The following is a 17,091-nucleotide window of genomic DNA, read 5'->3' as shown; positions in this document are numbered from 1 at the left end:
AGGTCTAGGGGCAAAGTTCTAGCACAGACCTGGCAAACTTTTGGTTTATCAGATTTGGAATAGAATTTGCTTTTACTGTATTGTATTATTCTATTGTACTGCATTTGAAACTTAGAATTTACCAATTGCAAATTATATATGTATATCTCCACTCCTGATTTAAAATAAGACTAAAGTGCCCCTAGAATATTCTGACCCAAGGAATTTATTTTTAATTTTCCAAATTAAACCAACAGTTTAAGAGAAGAAAATTTGATCTGCACCCTAGAAAAGTTGATCTCCATTTAGATCTGAAACTTGGACTTCCATAACCAATAGTCAGAAAACACACAATATATCACTAACTTATTTCTTCTTCAAATCCATGCATCCATCAGGCATCCCCCGTACCAGAACCAGAATGATTTCGAACTGTGGGCGTCTTTTGAAATCCTCTGAACCTTAATTAAAGAAGTGGTTACCAAATGCAATTGATAGGAATTTGGGGTGCAAGAAAGACAGTGGAATTGTTAACACTGAAGGCATAAAGTTTGCACGCCTCACCAAGATGTTGTTTATATTTTCATTAAAAAGGGTTTAAGAGTACCAGCATAGTTTGGAAAGAAGGAAGAATAATGTGTTTATGTGTGCCTGCATAGTATAAATTAACAAATAAAATGACATTATAAAATAGATGCCAACATTTCAGCTGTAAATTATAAGTCTGTCTGCTTCTCTTCGCCCCCCCCCCTTCCTCCTCGCCCCATTACTCTTGATTTAGGATGTTGACTCTCCTTTCCATATTTAATGCTGCTGATGGAATAGTTTCCAAAATGGAGATAGAAACTATTCCCTTTCCTCCAGGGAGCCATGGGGGTTTCTTTTGCTCCTGAAGTGGCACCCCCTAAGTCATTATGCTAAGCTCCTTACTCCTGATTACCACCACCTCCTCCTCCTACCCATTAGATTGGCAAACAGCTATCACAGCAGGGGTTGAGATAGGATAGGCTATATAAACTTTCCCAGACTTGCTTGAGAGTATCTCCATCCTTGCTGACTGCTTTAACCAAGGCTGCTGTAATGATGGAGTATCAGGTTTGCCTTCTTGCTTTTCTCTGCTTCTTGCCCACAACGCATAGCTACATATGGGCCTGGATATATACTTTGCCTGGCCACAGTGCCAATGAAGTCGCATCTCTTACGGATCCTGGACCTTCATCCAGCCTAGAGCTAATGGTAAGTAGAAGCCTGCATCTCATCCTGTCAGTGTTATTTTCCAGTCTCATGTCCTGAAGAAGCATTGCATTATGTCTTCCATCAGCTTAATCTCCAGGACTATTGGTAATGCTAGTAAGGAAATAGTATGGGATTGTAATCCAATTCATTGTTTGTTAATCATAGCAATTTTCAGATGTGTGGGTTTTAATTCCCAGAATTTATCAGCTAGCATGAGACTTAGAAACATTGCACTAAGAAGATATCAAGCTAGGAAGGGCTGCTCAAGTTCCTGTTTTTGTGCCACTTAGTCTAATGAATATTTCTGGAGTTCTCAAAAACTTCCACATGTTTTATAACTCTGTGGTCCCAACAGAGTTATAATCCAATTGTTTTCTCTCCTCAGGAACCAATCATTGTTTTTTATAGGAAATGCGACTTGATTTATGCACTTGCTAAACTTTAGCATAGTTTTCTTGGTTAGGCCTTACTGTATTGCAGGTACTCAGGTATTAGGACTTGTAAAACATGATTTGTGGTTTAGCATGGTGTTGGAATCTAAGCAATTACTACTTTCAACCAACAAATTATTTTAATTGAATTTGCTCTGGTTTTTCATAATTTGTTACTCTTAAGGGTTAGGATATACTATACTTCAAATCCCAGCCATCATTGCCTAATTGGAGGACTGTATATGAAGTAATTTTCGATTTTATTTGACGTTATTGATCTAAGTGTTTGTTCTAAGAACTACTTGAACTGAAACCAGTTTGAAACCACAGTTATGACAAAAATAGATTTCCTAAATCTGAGCGTTTTTTTTTTTTTTTTTTTTTGGGTGACTAGCTTTGGTCTCCTTACCGAATAATATTTCCTGTCCCAGTCATTCGTGACTTTGAAACTGATTCTAAAGCGGAGCAGTTCCATATTAGTGGCGCACCTAACTGAGTTTTTCTCCTCATCTTTTGTACATAGTCAAATGTGTGCAGTCTTGAAATTGAGTGTCCACTGGGGTTCTTCTGTGACCTCCACTTCGAGATCTGCAGGCCACTTAAGCAAGAAGGAGAATACTGTCGTCACGATACCCATTGTGCCAGCAATCTGACTTGTATGTTTGGAAAATGCCTCCAGAGTGCACCTAAAGGTCATGAAGGTAAGCCATAGTAGAGTGGAGTATTCACCAGAGGTAGAGGAAGTCTAAATAGCCTAGGCAAAAATGTTGTTACTGCAAATGTTAAAAGTGCTATCCTTACAACCATCCTCCTTTTTAAACTTTTCCTGACCTGGAACTTTCCAGAGCTATTGAGACTATAGTTCCCAAGTTTCCCTTTTCACGCATTTTAATGGTCACCTTGCTTTTGAAATCAGTTTGCTTTTCTTCTTCTGTCAGTCTGCCTATGGACTTCTGCCCTCATATAGGCATCATATAGTCATCATATGATGAGCCATCATATAGCCCACCTATTTATGCATCAGTAGTTGGGCCAGCTCAGTGTATTTCAGCACATCATATTTAGACAATTATTGCTTAGCCCAATGCACAATACAATATTGGATTAGGCTTTCAAACTGTTTTTTTCACCCCCTCAGAATGTACTTTATCTGATAAATTCTGTCCATGCTACTGTAATCAAGATGCTCCTTAAGGACTACCTAATTGTTCAGACTATGCTTTTTAATTTTCTTTTATGCTGTTTTCCTTAATCTCCCATGCCCAGCAGTCATAGACATCAGGTTAGAGAGACCTGACCTAAATATATCTTTTTATTATTTGAAGTGCTAAGCAGGCCTTTTATTTTGATTCTTATCCTGTATCCATACATATATATTATCAAGCCACAAACATTAAGGAATTGGATGTAAAAAAATTAAAAATTAAACTTAATTTAGGAAGGGGGATTCTCAGATTCTTACAAGCTTCCAAATATAGTGGAGAATGCTTGATAACGTGTGAATATTTGTTTCATTTTCTGATGAGAAACTTATCTTGACTATGGAAATTCTTACACTCTTTAGTTTTCACTTAAAAAAAATATTTTATCCATATCTAAATGGTGCCAATATTTATGCTAGTTTTAGTTTGAAACCATTGCTGAAGTCAACTTCACTGAATTTACAATGGTTTCAAAATTCTTTTCTCTCCCCCCACTCACTCCAGTTCAGCTGGATTCCCACATTTATGCTTCCTTGTTTGCCTCTTGTAGGTGCCCGCTGTCATCACAATGAAGACTGTTCTCCAGGCTTCTGCTGTGCCCGTATCCATGGGGAAATGGTTTGCAAGAAAAGGCTGATTTTAGATGAGATGTGCCATATCCCCCAAGGAGGGATTGCATTCAGCATGAACCAGGTGTGCCCCTGTTTAGAAGGACTCGTATGCAGACGGATGCAGCCCAAGAGAGAGTGAGTATTGGTGTCACCTGGGAATAGGTACATTTCCCCCCACACAAGCAAAGTGTCCCCATTTTCAGTTGGGATTGCTGACTCCCTGTTGCAAACCAGCAATATTGTTGCACAAAAACAGTGGGGAAGGGAGGTCAAAGCCCCATCCTACCTGCCATGATTGATTCATAGCTGAAATTGCCAGCAATGGGGAAACTGTCATTTTGGCTGCATGGTAGGATCAGGATGTTACTTTTACCTTCTTCCAGAAATCTTGATGCAGCTGAGATTACTAGCAATGGAAACAAATCTCGTAGCAATTGCAATGCAGTTGATTTTGGGTGTATCACTATTTTTGGGAGGAGAGCGGGAGACTGTCTTAATGCAACACAGTTTATTGGTCAGAAATAAACTCTGGGCTCTCACGATGGGCCACCCCAAAGACCTTTGTACTCCAATATCCACTGCATACATATTTCCCTTTAACAAACCTTACTGGCATGTGGCATTCAAACAAGGATGAGCAACTGCAGAACATCTTCCGCAGGTAGCATCGAGGCAAGGGAATGATGGGAAATGAAATATAAAACCAATGGCAAGCATACGTTTGCCCACACTGTATTGGTTGAAATCTTATTCCTCTTTTTTCTCTTTTTGCAGGAAATCATTTGAGTACGAGGTGAAAAAAGATGACTGGAGATGCAAAAAAAAATAGACAACTATGAAACAGTGTTTTTTTTAAATAGCTGTATTATTCCTTGTAAATAGCGTTGTACACAGTTGTTTACCATCTAATTTGATTGTATATTTGCGAATAAACATATCTGAGATGTGTAATTCATGAAAAGATGGAGCTACTCTTAAAATAATAAATGGATTGATGTAAACAACTTTTTTGGGGGATCACGGACTGTTTTTTCCTTGTAGATGTGAATTCATCTACAAGATAATATCTAAAGACATACTACTATCTGACTGTGTGTGTGTCTGTGTGTGCATGTGCATGTGTGTTTTATTTCATTCATCAAACAATACTGTAAACATTATACCTCTGAAAATCAGTGGTACAATCCATAGTATCTGGAGGAATGGACTGTACATAGCCTATTATGGGTTGCCCACCCTTGTCTGGCTGGCTGGGGAATTCTGGGAGTTGAAGTCCACACATCTTCAAGATTGAAAAACACTGGCCTGCCCTCTACCATATTAGGGCTTCTGACATTTTTTTGGAGAGCAAAAAGATCAGTTAACCCTAGCTTGGACACTAGATGTGACCTCTGCAGCTACAATTCATAATAAGTAAGTCTTCCACCACCACTATTTATGTATCAACCTCCATATACCTTCGTCTCCATGAAAATGACCTATTTTTAAGGAGATACAAGGTGATTTTTAATCTATTATATACTGGATATACTATCTTTCATTTAAGTGCTAGTTTATCATATACATTTTTGTGTGTTGTTTTAAATAGGTCTTTCAATCTGCTGACTTCCTATATCTTGGATTACCAATAATGTCCAGCTAATGTAGCTTTTTATTAGAGGAGTTAAATCCCATATCTGGAGAGGATGCAATTTATTATTTTAAAATATGAATAACCATTCTTAAGACCTAGTAACTTGAGAAAAAAATTAATGAAACACTTGTTATTTAGTTGCTCCTTTTAGAGAAAAACATTCTTACCTCACATAAAAAACTAACAGAATTCACAGAAAAATCTTCTTTCAATACAATGAACAAATACCACAAAGTGGTAGTGCCAGTAACAAAAATACTAGAGAGCTGGGGGTGTAGCTCAGTGGTAGAGCATTTGACTGCAGATCAAGAGGTCTCTGGTTCAACTCCAGATGCCCCCTTCTCATTTAAAAAAAAAGTCTCAGGTAGCAAATGGAACCGCTACTCAAAAATTAAACATTTTGCATACTACAAATAACATTGTTAACTCCCTTCAGAAACATGAGTCAGACAGGAGGTACCATTACTCAATTTTAAAAGCTTATATTGTAAGTAGCTGACTGAAAGATAGGATGATTTAAGTGGCATAATAGGGCTTAACCTTCCAACCCAAGATATATTACTTTTCAATAATATGTTCAATTTCCTGAAAAATGTATAATGCTGTCTTTAGGTAGCCATCACCTCACTGCAAAGCATTTGATCAGATAGCAAAAATATCTGCTGAAAATTATATTTCAAGAGCACCAGGAACAAAGAAGCAACGAGATTCAAATCCAGAATTTCAGCCATGCATGTCCACTGAATGGCAATCTTACATGGTAAACTAATCCCTCCCACTCTTTAAAAATCTATTTTTACAAGAAAAATAGATATAAACAATAGAATTAACCAAGTCTAAAGCAGCCAAATCAAAATGACTTGGTCTTTTCAGGTTTTAAAAACTGCAATGTAAGTTTTGGAAAATAAAAAGTTATGTTTCTTACAAGGACAAGGTGTTTATATCTTGTAACTTGGGCCTTAAATCAATATATGTGGGTTGTGTGAACATAGCCATTTGAGGGACCATGGTTAAACAAACTATATCTAGTGCATCTGCAATTACATTTCTCCACTGGATCACAGGGAATGGAATGCTGGTTTGCGATCATTTAGATCACTTCCCCTACTTTCAATAGCCCTCCTCAAAGTAGCACATGCTATTAGACAAGTGAAGGTGGTCATAAAACACTGGGAAAGGGCCAATATACTTCCCGCTACAATATTGGGAGAAAGTGTTAGATCTCCCCACTTTCCTGCCTCTTCCTCCCTCTTCTGCTTTAAGAGAAACAATTGCAGGGGAAGAAGTAATACAACAGGTCAAGGTAGGAAAATATTCCTGGATTTAACAGAAGCTATCTTGCCAATGCACTCAGCAATCTTCAGATCTGTTTTTGCTCAGAGATATTTCACAAATCCTTGACTGGAGCATTTAAATCCCTAACTCAAATCAACACCCTGACCTATAGCTTATATTTAGCCATGCTTTATTGAATTAGCCCTATTGCCTGGATCCAGACTGCAAAACACTGAACCATAAACTAACTACGTTGATGATTAGGACTCTTTCACATAGACATGTTAATGTCTCTTTCTCTGGTTTTCTCTGAGTCGGAAGAAAGATATGCAAGCCCAATTTGCACTTCCCTGATAGCCAAGAACAATTTGCCTCAGTAACTAGGCTTACAAGTGAACCTATCCTTACCAATTTACTGTGGGAAAATTTAAGCCACTACTAGGTTCCTGTGGCTTTGTTTTCCCACTCATCCTAAGTCACCAGCCATTGGGAGAAGAAATCATCACCAGTGGGCTGGTGAAGTGCTTGAAGTGCTGTGAGATACTGCAGACTTAGGTAAGTCTGAATGAGTGTGTGGGACCAAGAGTTTACCCATCTTCTAAGGTGACTGAGTAACAGGTTGCTGGAGCAAAGATGCTTCACATTGATAACTGTCACACATGTCATTTTTTAACATGGACTACTGATCACCCAGAAGACTAATACATCTGTGTAAAAAAACCGGCTCAGTTGACAAGTCAGTGAGGCAGACATGGATTGTGGGGTGAACTCATATGTGCCATTCAGAAAGTCCCCTCCATCTCAATCCCTAACCCCACAGTGTTTGGACAAACTTTCCTGTATTCATCTTGTAGAGAATTAGTTGACAGGTCTGCTAGTCTTCCAGTCACTTGCCTAGGGTGGGCAGGAGAACTGGCAGAGCTCTTATCAATTTTTTCCCCAGCTCCCAAATATTCAAATTTATATATCCTGCTGAAAACTGTAATGCACTAATCTGGGGCAAAATTAGCACTGCCTCTTTTTTCCCCTTTAAATATTTTTTCCCCACAGGCAAGTCTTGCAGTTCTGACAAACATTAAATACATGTTCAATAAGGTCTAGTAGCCTTAAAGCAGTATATAGCAACATTTGCAAGAAACCCCTTGATGTGATGCCTCTGTGGAAACCGAGCTCCTAGTTTCCCCAGCAACTCAAGTCAAATTGGACCTGGAGAGTAATCTGGAAGTCTTCCTAGATTCACATGCCTAAGGAGTGTTTTGCACAATTACACCTGGGCCCCCAGCTAGGCCAATTCTAGGGCTGCAAGGCCTTCCTTACAGCTTCCAGGGGCTTAATCGCCTCCTATTTGGATGCAACCTACAGTACACAACTGTCCTTGGAACTTCCATTAGTCCAGAATGCAGAGTTGTGATGGGAGTGTGGAAATTCTTCCCTGTAAAATACCTCTACTTTGAGCGCTGTTCTACTTGCCAGTTTGCTTCTGGTTGCAAATGAAGGTGCTGACTGTCACCTTCAAAACCTAATATGGTTCAGGATCTGGTCACGGAGAAGATCTCCAGTGGCAGCTGTCCATCCTAAAACTAGCCTCAAGAGCTGCTCCAGCATCCCTAAAGCAGCCCCTGCTGACCATTTACCCATGTCTCAAATACTGTAAGCTCTACACCCAGCTCCCAAGCCAGACAGCACCCCGCTTGTCCCCCTCAGCTCCTTTTCAATACAATAGCAGAGTTGGAAGGGATCTTGGTCCAACCCCCTGCCTAGGCAGGAAACCCTATACTGTTTCAGACAAATGGCTATCCAAAATCTTCTTAAAGACTTCCAGTGTTGGGGCATTCACAACTTCTGGAGGCAAGCTGTTCCACTGATTAATTGTTCTAACTGTCAGGAAATTTCTCCTCAGTTCTAAATTGCTTCTCTCCTTGATTAGTTTCCACCCATTGCTTCTTGTTCTACACTCAGTTGCTTTGGAGAATAGTTTGACTCCCTCTTCTTTGTGGCGACTCCTGAGATATTGGAACACTGCTATCAAGTCTCCCCATGATGCAACACATAGCTCCTCTGGAGTTTCTTGGAGGGAGAGAATGTGTCCTACAGTCCCAACCCTGTATTGTCCCCACGTCTTCCTGCCCAATTTCTACCCCCCGTTTCCACCACGTATTCTGACGTCACTCAAGGGTTCCGCGGAGTCCCTCATGTCCGCAGCGAGAGAGTTTTGCAGCGAGAGGGAGGAGCTCGGCGGGGGTGGACTTAGCTTCTGACGCGGCACCTGCGGAGTCTATAAAGAGGGGCGGGGGCGAAGGCGCTTGCTTCTGAAGCTGTGAAGCTCGGGATGGGTCAGTTTTTTGCTAAACTCCTGAATATTTTTGGAAGTCGCGGTAAGATGTCTTTGAGCGCGGCGCGCCCGCATTTCCTCCCTTTTTATGACACAATTCCCGGAATGCTAAGTGTGGATGTCAATCAGATCGTGTTTACCTTTTAGGAAGTTGTCCACCAACTTTCCCCTAGTTTTTTCGTCTCCTCTCTTTCTTTCTCTTTAAGTCCCAGTTTTACTTTGTTTCTTATTTTGCACGGATCATGCGTTCACGCACTGCATCTTTGTCTCTCCTTTCTTTTGTTTCTCGTTTGTCTCTCATTTTTAAATTTCATGTATTGTCTTTCTTTTCATATGCGATTCCTTTTTTCATTCCTCCCCCCCCCCTTTTCTTCCTCTCACCCGGCAGCATTTCCATTTGATTTCCAACCTTATTTTAATTTTTTTTTTCATTTTCATTTTTCTTTCTCTCCCTTCCTCTCTTTTTACATCTTTTCGGGTTTTTTTTTGTTCACTCTTGTGTTTCTAACCTTAACAATTTTCTACTTGTCCCTTTCCCCTTTTCTTCTTTTATTGTTTTATTTGGAATTCTTGGAATTTGTGCTTTCCTTGCTTTGTGTGATTTCACTCCCTGTTTTTCCTACTATTTTCCTGTTTCTATTTTCTTTTTCATTCTCTCTTTTCGTTTCCTTCCCCCCCCCCCCCCCAAGGACTTTAGTACCATGTTCTAGTGTTAAATTTTGGGTGTGGAGCCATGACCTTTTCAGCATATCAACTAGTAGCTGGTGAGGAAAGCTTTTGTTCAACTAACCAGAATTTGCAGTTGTTGTGCCAGCACTCAGCCTGTAGCATGTAGCATTTGAGTGCATGTGTGCTTTAGAATGACAGGGATGATGTGCCTGTTGAGGAGGACTGAAACAATGAGGGAAGGAAAATAATTGATTTTTCCTGAAAGTCTTTTAGAAAGGACTAAATCAGTTGTGAATTATAATGCTTCTTTTACTACAGAGTCTGTAATGTGATATTTGTGTTTTAATTTTAATGACCTTGCATTTTGTATTAGGGCATTGAAGATGATGTAAAAAGTCAGTCTGGAAAATGTCTTCTGTGTGCACTTGCTTGGTGAAGTGAGTGAACTGTCATTATTTGTTATTTCAAGGAGTCCTAATAAAGACAAAAGGGCATGGCTGGGTATCTGATGTTGAAGGGCTTCTTGTGGCAAGCGGTATGTGCTTGGGTGTGAGAACAAATGAACAAATGTGTGTGTGTTTGGAGTGGGAGAGTGGTGGAAGAGTTAGGTTGTAAAGCAGCAATGGATGAGAACAAAATGTTAAAAGCAGAGGAAATTAAAGTGGGCAATAGCAGAAAGCTTAAACTGCTATATTTAAAGGAATCGGCTAGCAGATAAATCTTCAAATCCTTGTGGGAAACTTTTTGTTTTCAGTTTCTCCTATATATTTGTATCTGAGACAGTGACAATTTAGTCAGAGCAAAGTTTTCTATAAGTTGGTCTAAATTTGTCCCTTCCATTGTTCTCTGGGAGTCTGGGAATAGCAAAAGTTTTTAAGTGGGTGAGAGTATTTGGGGTGTTTACATGGAAACTTCTGCCTTTCTTTGGCATGGTTTGTTAGCTTAGGCAAATGTTTGGCTAGAAGAATAGTTTCCATCTTTTTTTCTAACTCTTATATGTTGGCATGGCCTCCCCCCCCCCCCCCGCACCTTTTCTAAGCAAGATGGTTTACATTCCTTAAAGCCTGGAACTATAATGACCTATGGATATTTGTCCTCCTAGTTTATTGCCAGTTTTAGACTAACTTTTTCTCCTCGGCCTGCATGTTCAGAAGATGCTTATATATATAAACATGATTGAGAACCAATGCTGAAGCTATAAACATGTCTGCATGTTCAAATGAACATATTATATTCATGTGAGTTTCTTCCATTCTAGAGGCAAAACTCCCAAGACCAAGAAAGGAACCCCTATATTTCAACAATGTTATGTATCCTGATTTCAAACTCCTAAACATTGCTGAAATATATATTAGGAGTTTCTTGGTCTTGGAGTTTTGCCTCCAAGAAAGAAATAAAGTCACACGAATACAATATGTACATTTGACATGTACATAATGTCAGCACTGGTTCTCAATCATGTTTTCATGATAAGAAGTAAATACAATGAAAGTTGCCAATATATTATAAAGCCCCTGTTGAAATACCCTTTGCTCTATGCCCTATGATTTCAACATACCAAAATGCACAGGATGGTCTGCAAACATCCAGGAAATCACTTGGTGCCAGGCTAGATCTAGAGTTTTCTATACTTTGATGTTGCAATGTGAACCACATTCTTTAGATTTGTGCACCCTTGGCATTGCATCCCATGCCTGGGTTCCCAATAAGAGCTGTAGCTATAGACTGGGGAAGGAGAGAAAGGAGAAGAGAGGAGGAGGGGGAGGCAGGCACGCAGGAAGGAAGGAAGCCCAGGGAGTGATGGGTTCTTATTTACCATTCAGCAGTGATGCTTGGTGGGCAAGGAAATGAAGTTCAGGGAATCCACCAATAGGTTTCATTGTTTTGTCACATATTACAACAATCAGGACAACAGACCAGGCATATTACCCCAGTGGAGGGATTGGAAAATATTCTGTTAGCATGTTGGGTAATGTTGTGGTTCAGATTTAATGACCATGGTATACGTCAGGGGTCCCCAACCTCCAGTCCATGGATCAATCCATGGCACGCCACCAAATGTCACAAACAAGCAAAGCCCCATCTGTGGGATGCAATCAATACACAAAAACACACCCCCTCTGGTTCGCAGAAAAATTTCTGTCCAACAGAACTGGTCCCTGTTGCCAAAAGATTGGGGACCGCTGGTCTAGGCTACAGATGTCCTGACATTTCGCCCGCAACTGTGCATCTTCAAAGGCAACATATTATCAAGGATTGACTGAGCACCTGTCTTTACAACCAGGTGACTTGCTTGGGTTTTTCTTTAGCTGAATCGATTTCTGATTGGTGCAGGATCACTAAACCCTGAAGCTCAGTATTGCCCAACAGATACTGCCTGTGGAAACCTACATATTATGCCAGTGTGTTTTTCTGTCACACACAGAGGCTGTCGAAGAAAACTTTCATATGGACAACTGGCTATGACCTAAGATAGAAAGATTTTCAGAAAGCCAAAGGGGAAGTGATCTGAGAAGAGAGGATGCCATATGTAGGGACGATACAAGGAGTATGCCCACAATTGAGCCCAAAATTTATGTTGCAAAGTGAGAAATTTGCTCAGGGAATTTTGTTCCATTTTCTTGCCACATTTGTTAAGTGAATCATTGCAGTTGTTAAATTAGTAACACGGTTGTTAAGTGAATCTGGTTTCCTCGTTGACTTTCCTTGTCAGAAGGTCGCAAAAGGGGATCCCCTGACCATAGGATACTGCAATCATCGCAAATGTGAATCAGTTGTCAAGCATCCAAATGTAAATCATGTAACGATGAGGATGATGCCATAGTCATAAGTGTGAAAAATTGTCATAAAAATTGTCCCTTTCATTGCTGTGGTAACTTTGAACGGCCACTAAATGAATTGTTGTAAGTCGAGGACTACCTGAGTCCACTTGAATGCCCATTCTGACCGCTGCATGCAGTATGAAAAAACAGGTTTCAACTACAAGCAGGCTATTCCAAATACTGTCCCTTGTGGATTCTGATGTGACTGAGCTTGCATATTTAACTCTGTAATATATGGACATTCCTTCGTTACTTCCAAAGTTTTCTCATTATGTTTCAGTCTGGAATACAGCACCAAACCTCTGCATTTCCCAATACATATGCTATAAAAATGCCAAAAGTTTGGCAGATTTCCACAAAGAAATGATCATCCTTAAAAATTAGCTACCGTAAGTACCACGCAGGTGTGTTTTGTTGTTCATGTTGTTTTTTTGGTATGTTCATATGTGCTAAGATGAGGCTTAGTCCAATGAACACAAATGGGAACAAGGAAAATCAACTTTGAGTTCGTGTGTTTTTCTTCTCATCCTCCCGTTGGGCCTAGAAGAGAGCCTTGGAAGCCTTCATTTCTACATTTACAATGGACCAAAACTGTAATAACATTAATTATGGTTTGTTTAAATTAGCGATCTTCCAATTTCAATTTGAATGTTTTCACTAATTTAAAAATATGGCTACTTGTATCGAAAGTTGCTCCAGATAATAAACTAGGTTTCCACAAGTGAGGCTCTTCCCCAGTGTGTAGGTTTTTCCCCCAGTTGCAATGTATGGCTGTGAAAGTTGGACCATAAGAAAGTCTGAGCACCCAAAAATTGAGGCCTTTGAACGATGGTGCTGGAGAAGATTCCTGCGAGTCCCTTGGACTGCAAGGCAATCAAACCGATCAGTCCTAGAGGAGATCAACCCTGACTGCTCTTTAGAAGGCCAGGTCCTGAAGATGAAACTCAAATACTTTGGCCACCTAATGAGAAGGAAGGATTCACCGGAGAAGAGCTTAATGCTGGGAAAGATTGAGGGCAAAAGAAGAAGGACCACAGAGAATGAGGTGGCTGAATGGAGTCACAGAAGCAGTAGGCATGAGCTTAAATGGACTCCAGTGGTTGGTAGAGGACAGGAAGGCCTGGAGGAATGTTGTCCATGGGATTTCAATGAGTCGACACAATTTCACAACTAACAACAACAGGCTTTAACTCCCAGAACTCCAGACTATTATGGCTACTGACGACCATGGGTGAGAATCTGGCACCAATGGAAAGTGATAGAAATATTTACTTTTGAACAGGACTCACAATGAAGATTCATTGAGTCTTAGCGTTGTCTATCTTACAACATAAAATATAATATGTATGCAGTCAGAAGTTGTGTTTGGACATTGGTTGTAGGCGCTTCCTCACTAGAGGTTTTCAAAAAAAAAATACTGGACAACCATTTGACTGGGATGGTATGAAACTACTGGCTTAAGCTTGGTTGGATTAGAAGATCTTTGAGGTTCCTTCCCAGCCCTATGACTCTATGTTCTATGTGACTGGTTGGGCGTGGCCAACTTGTAAAATGTGGTGAAACTCACTTAACAACGCTCTTGCTTAGCAACCAAAATGTTGGCTCAGAAACTCTGGCATTTGAAGCACGCAAGTCTTAAAGCTGTCAAGTTACAAGACCCTTGCACCCCTAACCCTTTAGAAAAAAACCCCAGGGGTGTTCAAAGTTGACAGCTTTAAGACTTGTGGGCTTCAACTCCCAGAATTCCTCCTCTCGCTCTTCATCTTGATGATGTGCGGACGGGCGGGGAGAGGGAGCTGGAACCGGTTCTAAACGGCACTGTAGATTTGTGGAACCTCTTCTATAGAAGAGGTTAGAACCGACTGGAACCCACCCCTGGTAGGATCCCTTCCCATTTTTAAAAATTATGGCAGATCCCAAAAGAGCTTTTGTTTGTACTGGTTATATTTATCAATGTATACTGGATTAAAATTTTAAATTGTTGCATTCATTGAATATTTATTGAACGCTGTAAAAATAACAGTATTAAATCCATTAGATATTAAATATTTTCATGAAAAAATATTTTTAACAAATAGAACTATAATGAGAAGAGTGACATTGTTTTAAACTTTTGAAAATATTTTCAATATTGGGCAAGTAATTTTGATTTCGCAGACCCCTGAAATGGTCCTGGGGGAACTCCAAGGTCCTTGGACCACATTTTAAGAAACATGGTTCTAACAGAGAGATTAATGTCTCTATCTTATTCTAGGCAGAGGGCTGTAGCCCAGAAAGCAGAAGATAGAACTGGATGAAAATCCAACATGATTATATTTAATGTTGAATTTAAATTACATATAATTAATATAACTGCAATATTTGAAATGCAGCTGGATAGTTAACCATTTCTCCTTTTGTATCATGATACAAATTATAATTTGCACCAAAGTTTTCATCAGCCTCAGGCTGCATTTTTCTGTCATAAATTACACATTATAAATTACAAGACTTCATTCATATAGAATAAGGCAAAAATGATGCGTATCCACGCACACACACTATTTGAGTCCATGTATGGAATTTGAAACAATGCTTGCTAGAATATCTTGGGATTTGTCTGTATTTAGACAGAACAAATTATGCCATTGTGTTGTTTCTTTATGTTTAAGTAGTGCTTCCTTCCTACTCTGCAAAGCAAGTAAGTTTCATGTAATGTCGCTGCCAGTCTTGAAAAACAGATTATTTTTTAAAATAGGGCTGCTTGCCAATCGAAAAGGTAATCTTGTTATCTTGTTTTGCCATATATGGAATTCTTAGACTACCATAGAAAAGGAGGGGTTGTGATGTACAGCTTGCAATTTGAAACAGTTTTTCTGAACCTTTACATGAATTTAAACAACTATGTCTCAGAGGAAAAACGTCATTCATATGTCCTGGTTATAATCTGTGTTTAAATCAAGTCCGCTTATCAGCTTTTTGGTTTTTGATTTCTTCTATATACAAGTAAACCTCCATTTACTCTGGTTGTTTAATGACTGTTTCAAGTTGCAGTAGCACTGAAAAAAAGAGTAACTTTCAACTAGTCCTCGCACTTATGACTGCCGTATCATCCTCATGATCAAATGATCAAAATTCGGGCACTTGGCAGCTGGCATCTATTTACAGTGGTTGCAATGTGTGGGGATCTTGTGATTGCCATCTCAGCTTCCCAGTCAGCACCTGAGAAACAAAACCAGAAGGGGAAGTTGGAGTAACATGTTTCACTTAACAAATGCAGAGATTCTTTTAACAACCATGGCAATAAAGGTTGCAAAGTAGGTGCAATTCACTTAATAACCACTTGGTTCACCAATGGTAGCACTGGTCACAATTGTGGTTGTAAGTCAAGTATTGGGACAAAATTCCTCCAGGGAGAAGTGTAGGAGAAGGAAAGTCCCATTTCTTTAACATGAAATGAAACGGAAGAATGCTTCGTGATCTGTTGTTGTTTTTTCATTCCAAACTGCTCTCTATTCTTTGTTCTGTTGGCTTGAGGTCAGGGGGAATGCAAAAATAATAATAATGTTTGTTTGTGAATTTTGCTTTTATCTAGCTTTGAGGTGCTTTTTGTTTCAGATTCCTGATGTCTGTGCTCAAAGGGCATGCATCAGTATGGGAACAAATAGCACAATGAGCATAGCCATTCTCCATAGTGAGGGGAGGAGTATCCAGGGTTGACCTTGTCCTCTCATTGATTGGGCTGAGTCAAATAAACTCTTTGGGCCACGCCCTGGTCACCAGGTACCACCCAGTTATCGACTCAGCCCCTCAACGGGAGGCTGTGATCATCCCAAGCTCCTGGAAAATTTTAAAGAAAGGATTGAACTCGCTGTTTAATTGATTGCATTCACTGCCTCCCTGCCTGAGTGAGTAACTGGCTCTTGGCTGAGAAGGCTCTTCCCTTCTCCTGGCAGGGAAGAGAGAGAGAGAGCATGCGCAGCAAGCCCTACAAGGCAACGTGCAGCCCAAGTCATTAAGAGACACCTAGGGCACTAATCGGGACTGCGGGCAAGGGGACGCTCCCTGGAAGCCCCAGGAAGGCAGTCACATCGGAGATGCTCAGCCGACTCCGGAGCGTTCCGCCCCCCCCGGAGGTTGAGCGGCGAACCACAGTGTTTTTAAATGCAGCGGAGTGCCTCCACCTGCCAGCGAGTGCTGGAGAGAGATAGCAGCCCACAGGAGCTTGCAAAGCTCGGAAGAGAGCAGAGGAAGCGAGAGAGAGAGCTCTCCAGCGGCAGCGGAAGCCGCGTGACAGCCCTAAAGGCACGAGCTGTTTCCACATGTTCCCAGGAAGAGGAAGTTTTTGAATTTGGAGCCGGTGGCCATTTTGGAACCACATGATCCAAGATGGCGGCACCCAGTAGCACAGAGGATGCCGGCAGGACTCAAGCCTCCAGCCCAGCAGCCAGCAGCCCCACCGGAGGAGCGGAGGAGCGGAGGAGCAGCTAACCAGGTCAGAGATTGCTACAGAGGCTGCTAAGGGAAGAGGAGGAGGCAAATACGAAAGGTGGAGGCACCGAGCTTTGGAGCGCATTTGCCACAAGGCCAGCAGCAAGAGGGCTATCCAGGAACCTGGGGAAGGATTTCCAGGGATTCTTTCTCCTGGCAGGACTGCAGATGGGGAAACCCCCTCCCCCAGGTGAGGATTCCCTTTAATACTTCGGGCATCTGGGGGGCTGCACAAGGATGGCAATCACCCCCACGCCTCACAGCAGTGGGACCCTCGCCACAGCCCTTCCCGTCCACACCTGCTGGCGCAGCGGCAGGAATACCACCCACATCAGGGATGCCCAACTTCCAGGATATGATGATGCGGGCCTTCCAGCAGTGCATGGCAGCAACCTTTCAGCAGCCACAGATACAGACCTAGGCAGCCCCCA

At 41.0% G+C, this 17,091-nt stretch overlaps 2 protein-coding genes across 2 annotated transcripts in view; both read left to right on the top strand.

Moving 5' to 3' along the window:
• Positions 1-1,062: 1,062 nt before the first annotated feature.
• On the top strand, positions 1,063-4,346 carry LOC309401553 (dickkopf-related protein 3-like; the record flags this gene model as incomplete). The annotated part of the gene is made up of 4 exons (XM_081970623.1): positions 1,063-1,215; positions 2,170-2,347; positions 3,399-3,594; positions 4,234-4,346. The coding sequence occupies 4 exons, from the start codon at positions 1,063-1,065 to the stop codon at positions 4,286-4,288; spliced, it is 582 nt and encodes a 193-aa protein (XP_081826749.1). The 3' UTR covers positions 4,289-4,346.
• Positions 4,347-8,662: 4,316 nt separating this feature from the next.
• ARL5C (ARF like GTPase 5C) overlaps positions 8,663-17,091 on the top strand; it is a 33,614-nt gene continuing 25,185 nt past the window's right edge. The window contains exon 1 of the mRNA XM_081969937.1: positions 8,663-8,742. Coding sequence (XP_081826063.1) covers positions 8,697-8,742 — 46 coding nt within the window. The 5' untranslated portion in view covers positions 8,663-8,696. The remainder of the gene's footprint in view (positions 8,743-17,091) is intronic.

This window comes from Natrix helvetica, assembly GCF_964273705.1.
Source record: "Natrix helvetica genome assembly, chromosome: Z".
NCBI lineage: Eukaryota > Metazoa > Chordata > Lepidosauria > Squamata > Natricidae > Natrix > Natrix helvetica.
The sequence above is the reverse complement of the archived record's forward strand: the minus strand, read 5'-3'. Positions and strand labels throughout refer to the sequence as shown.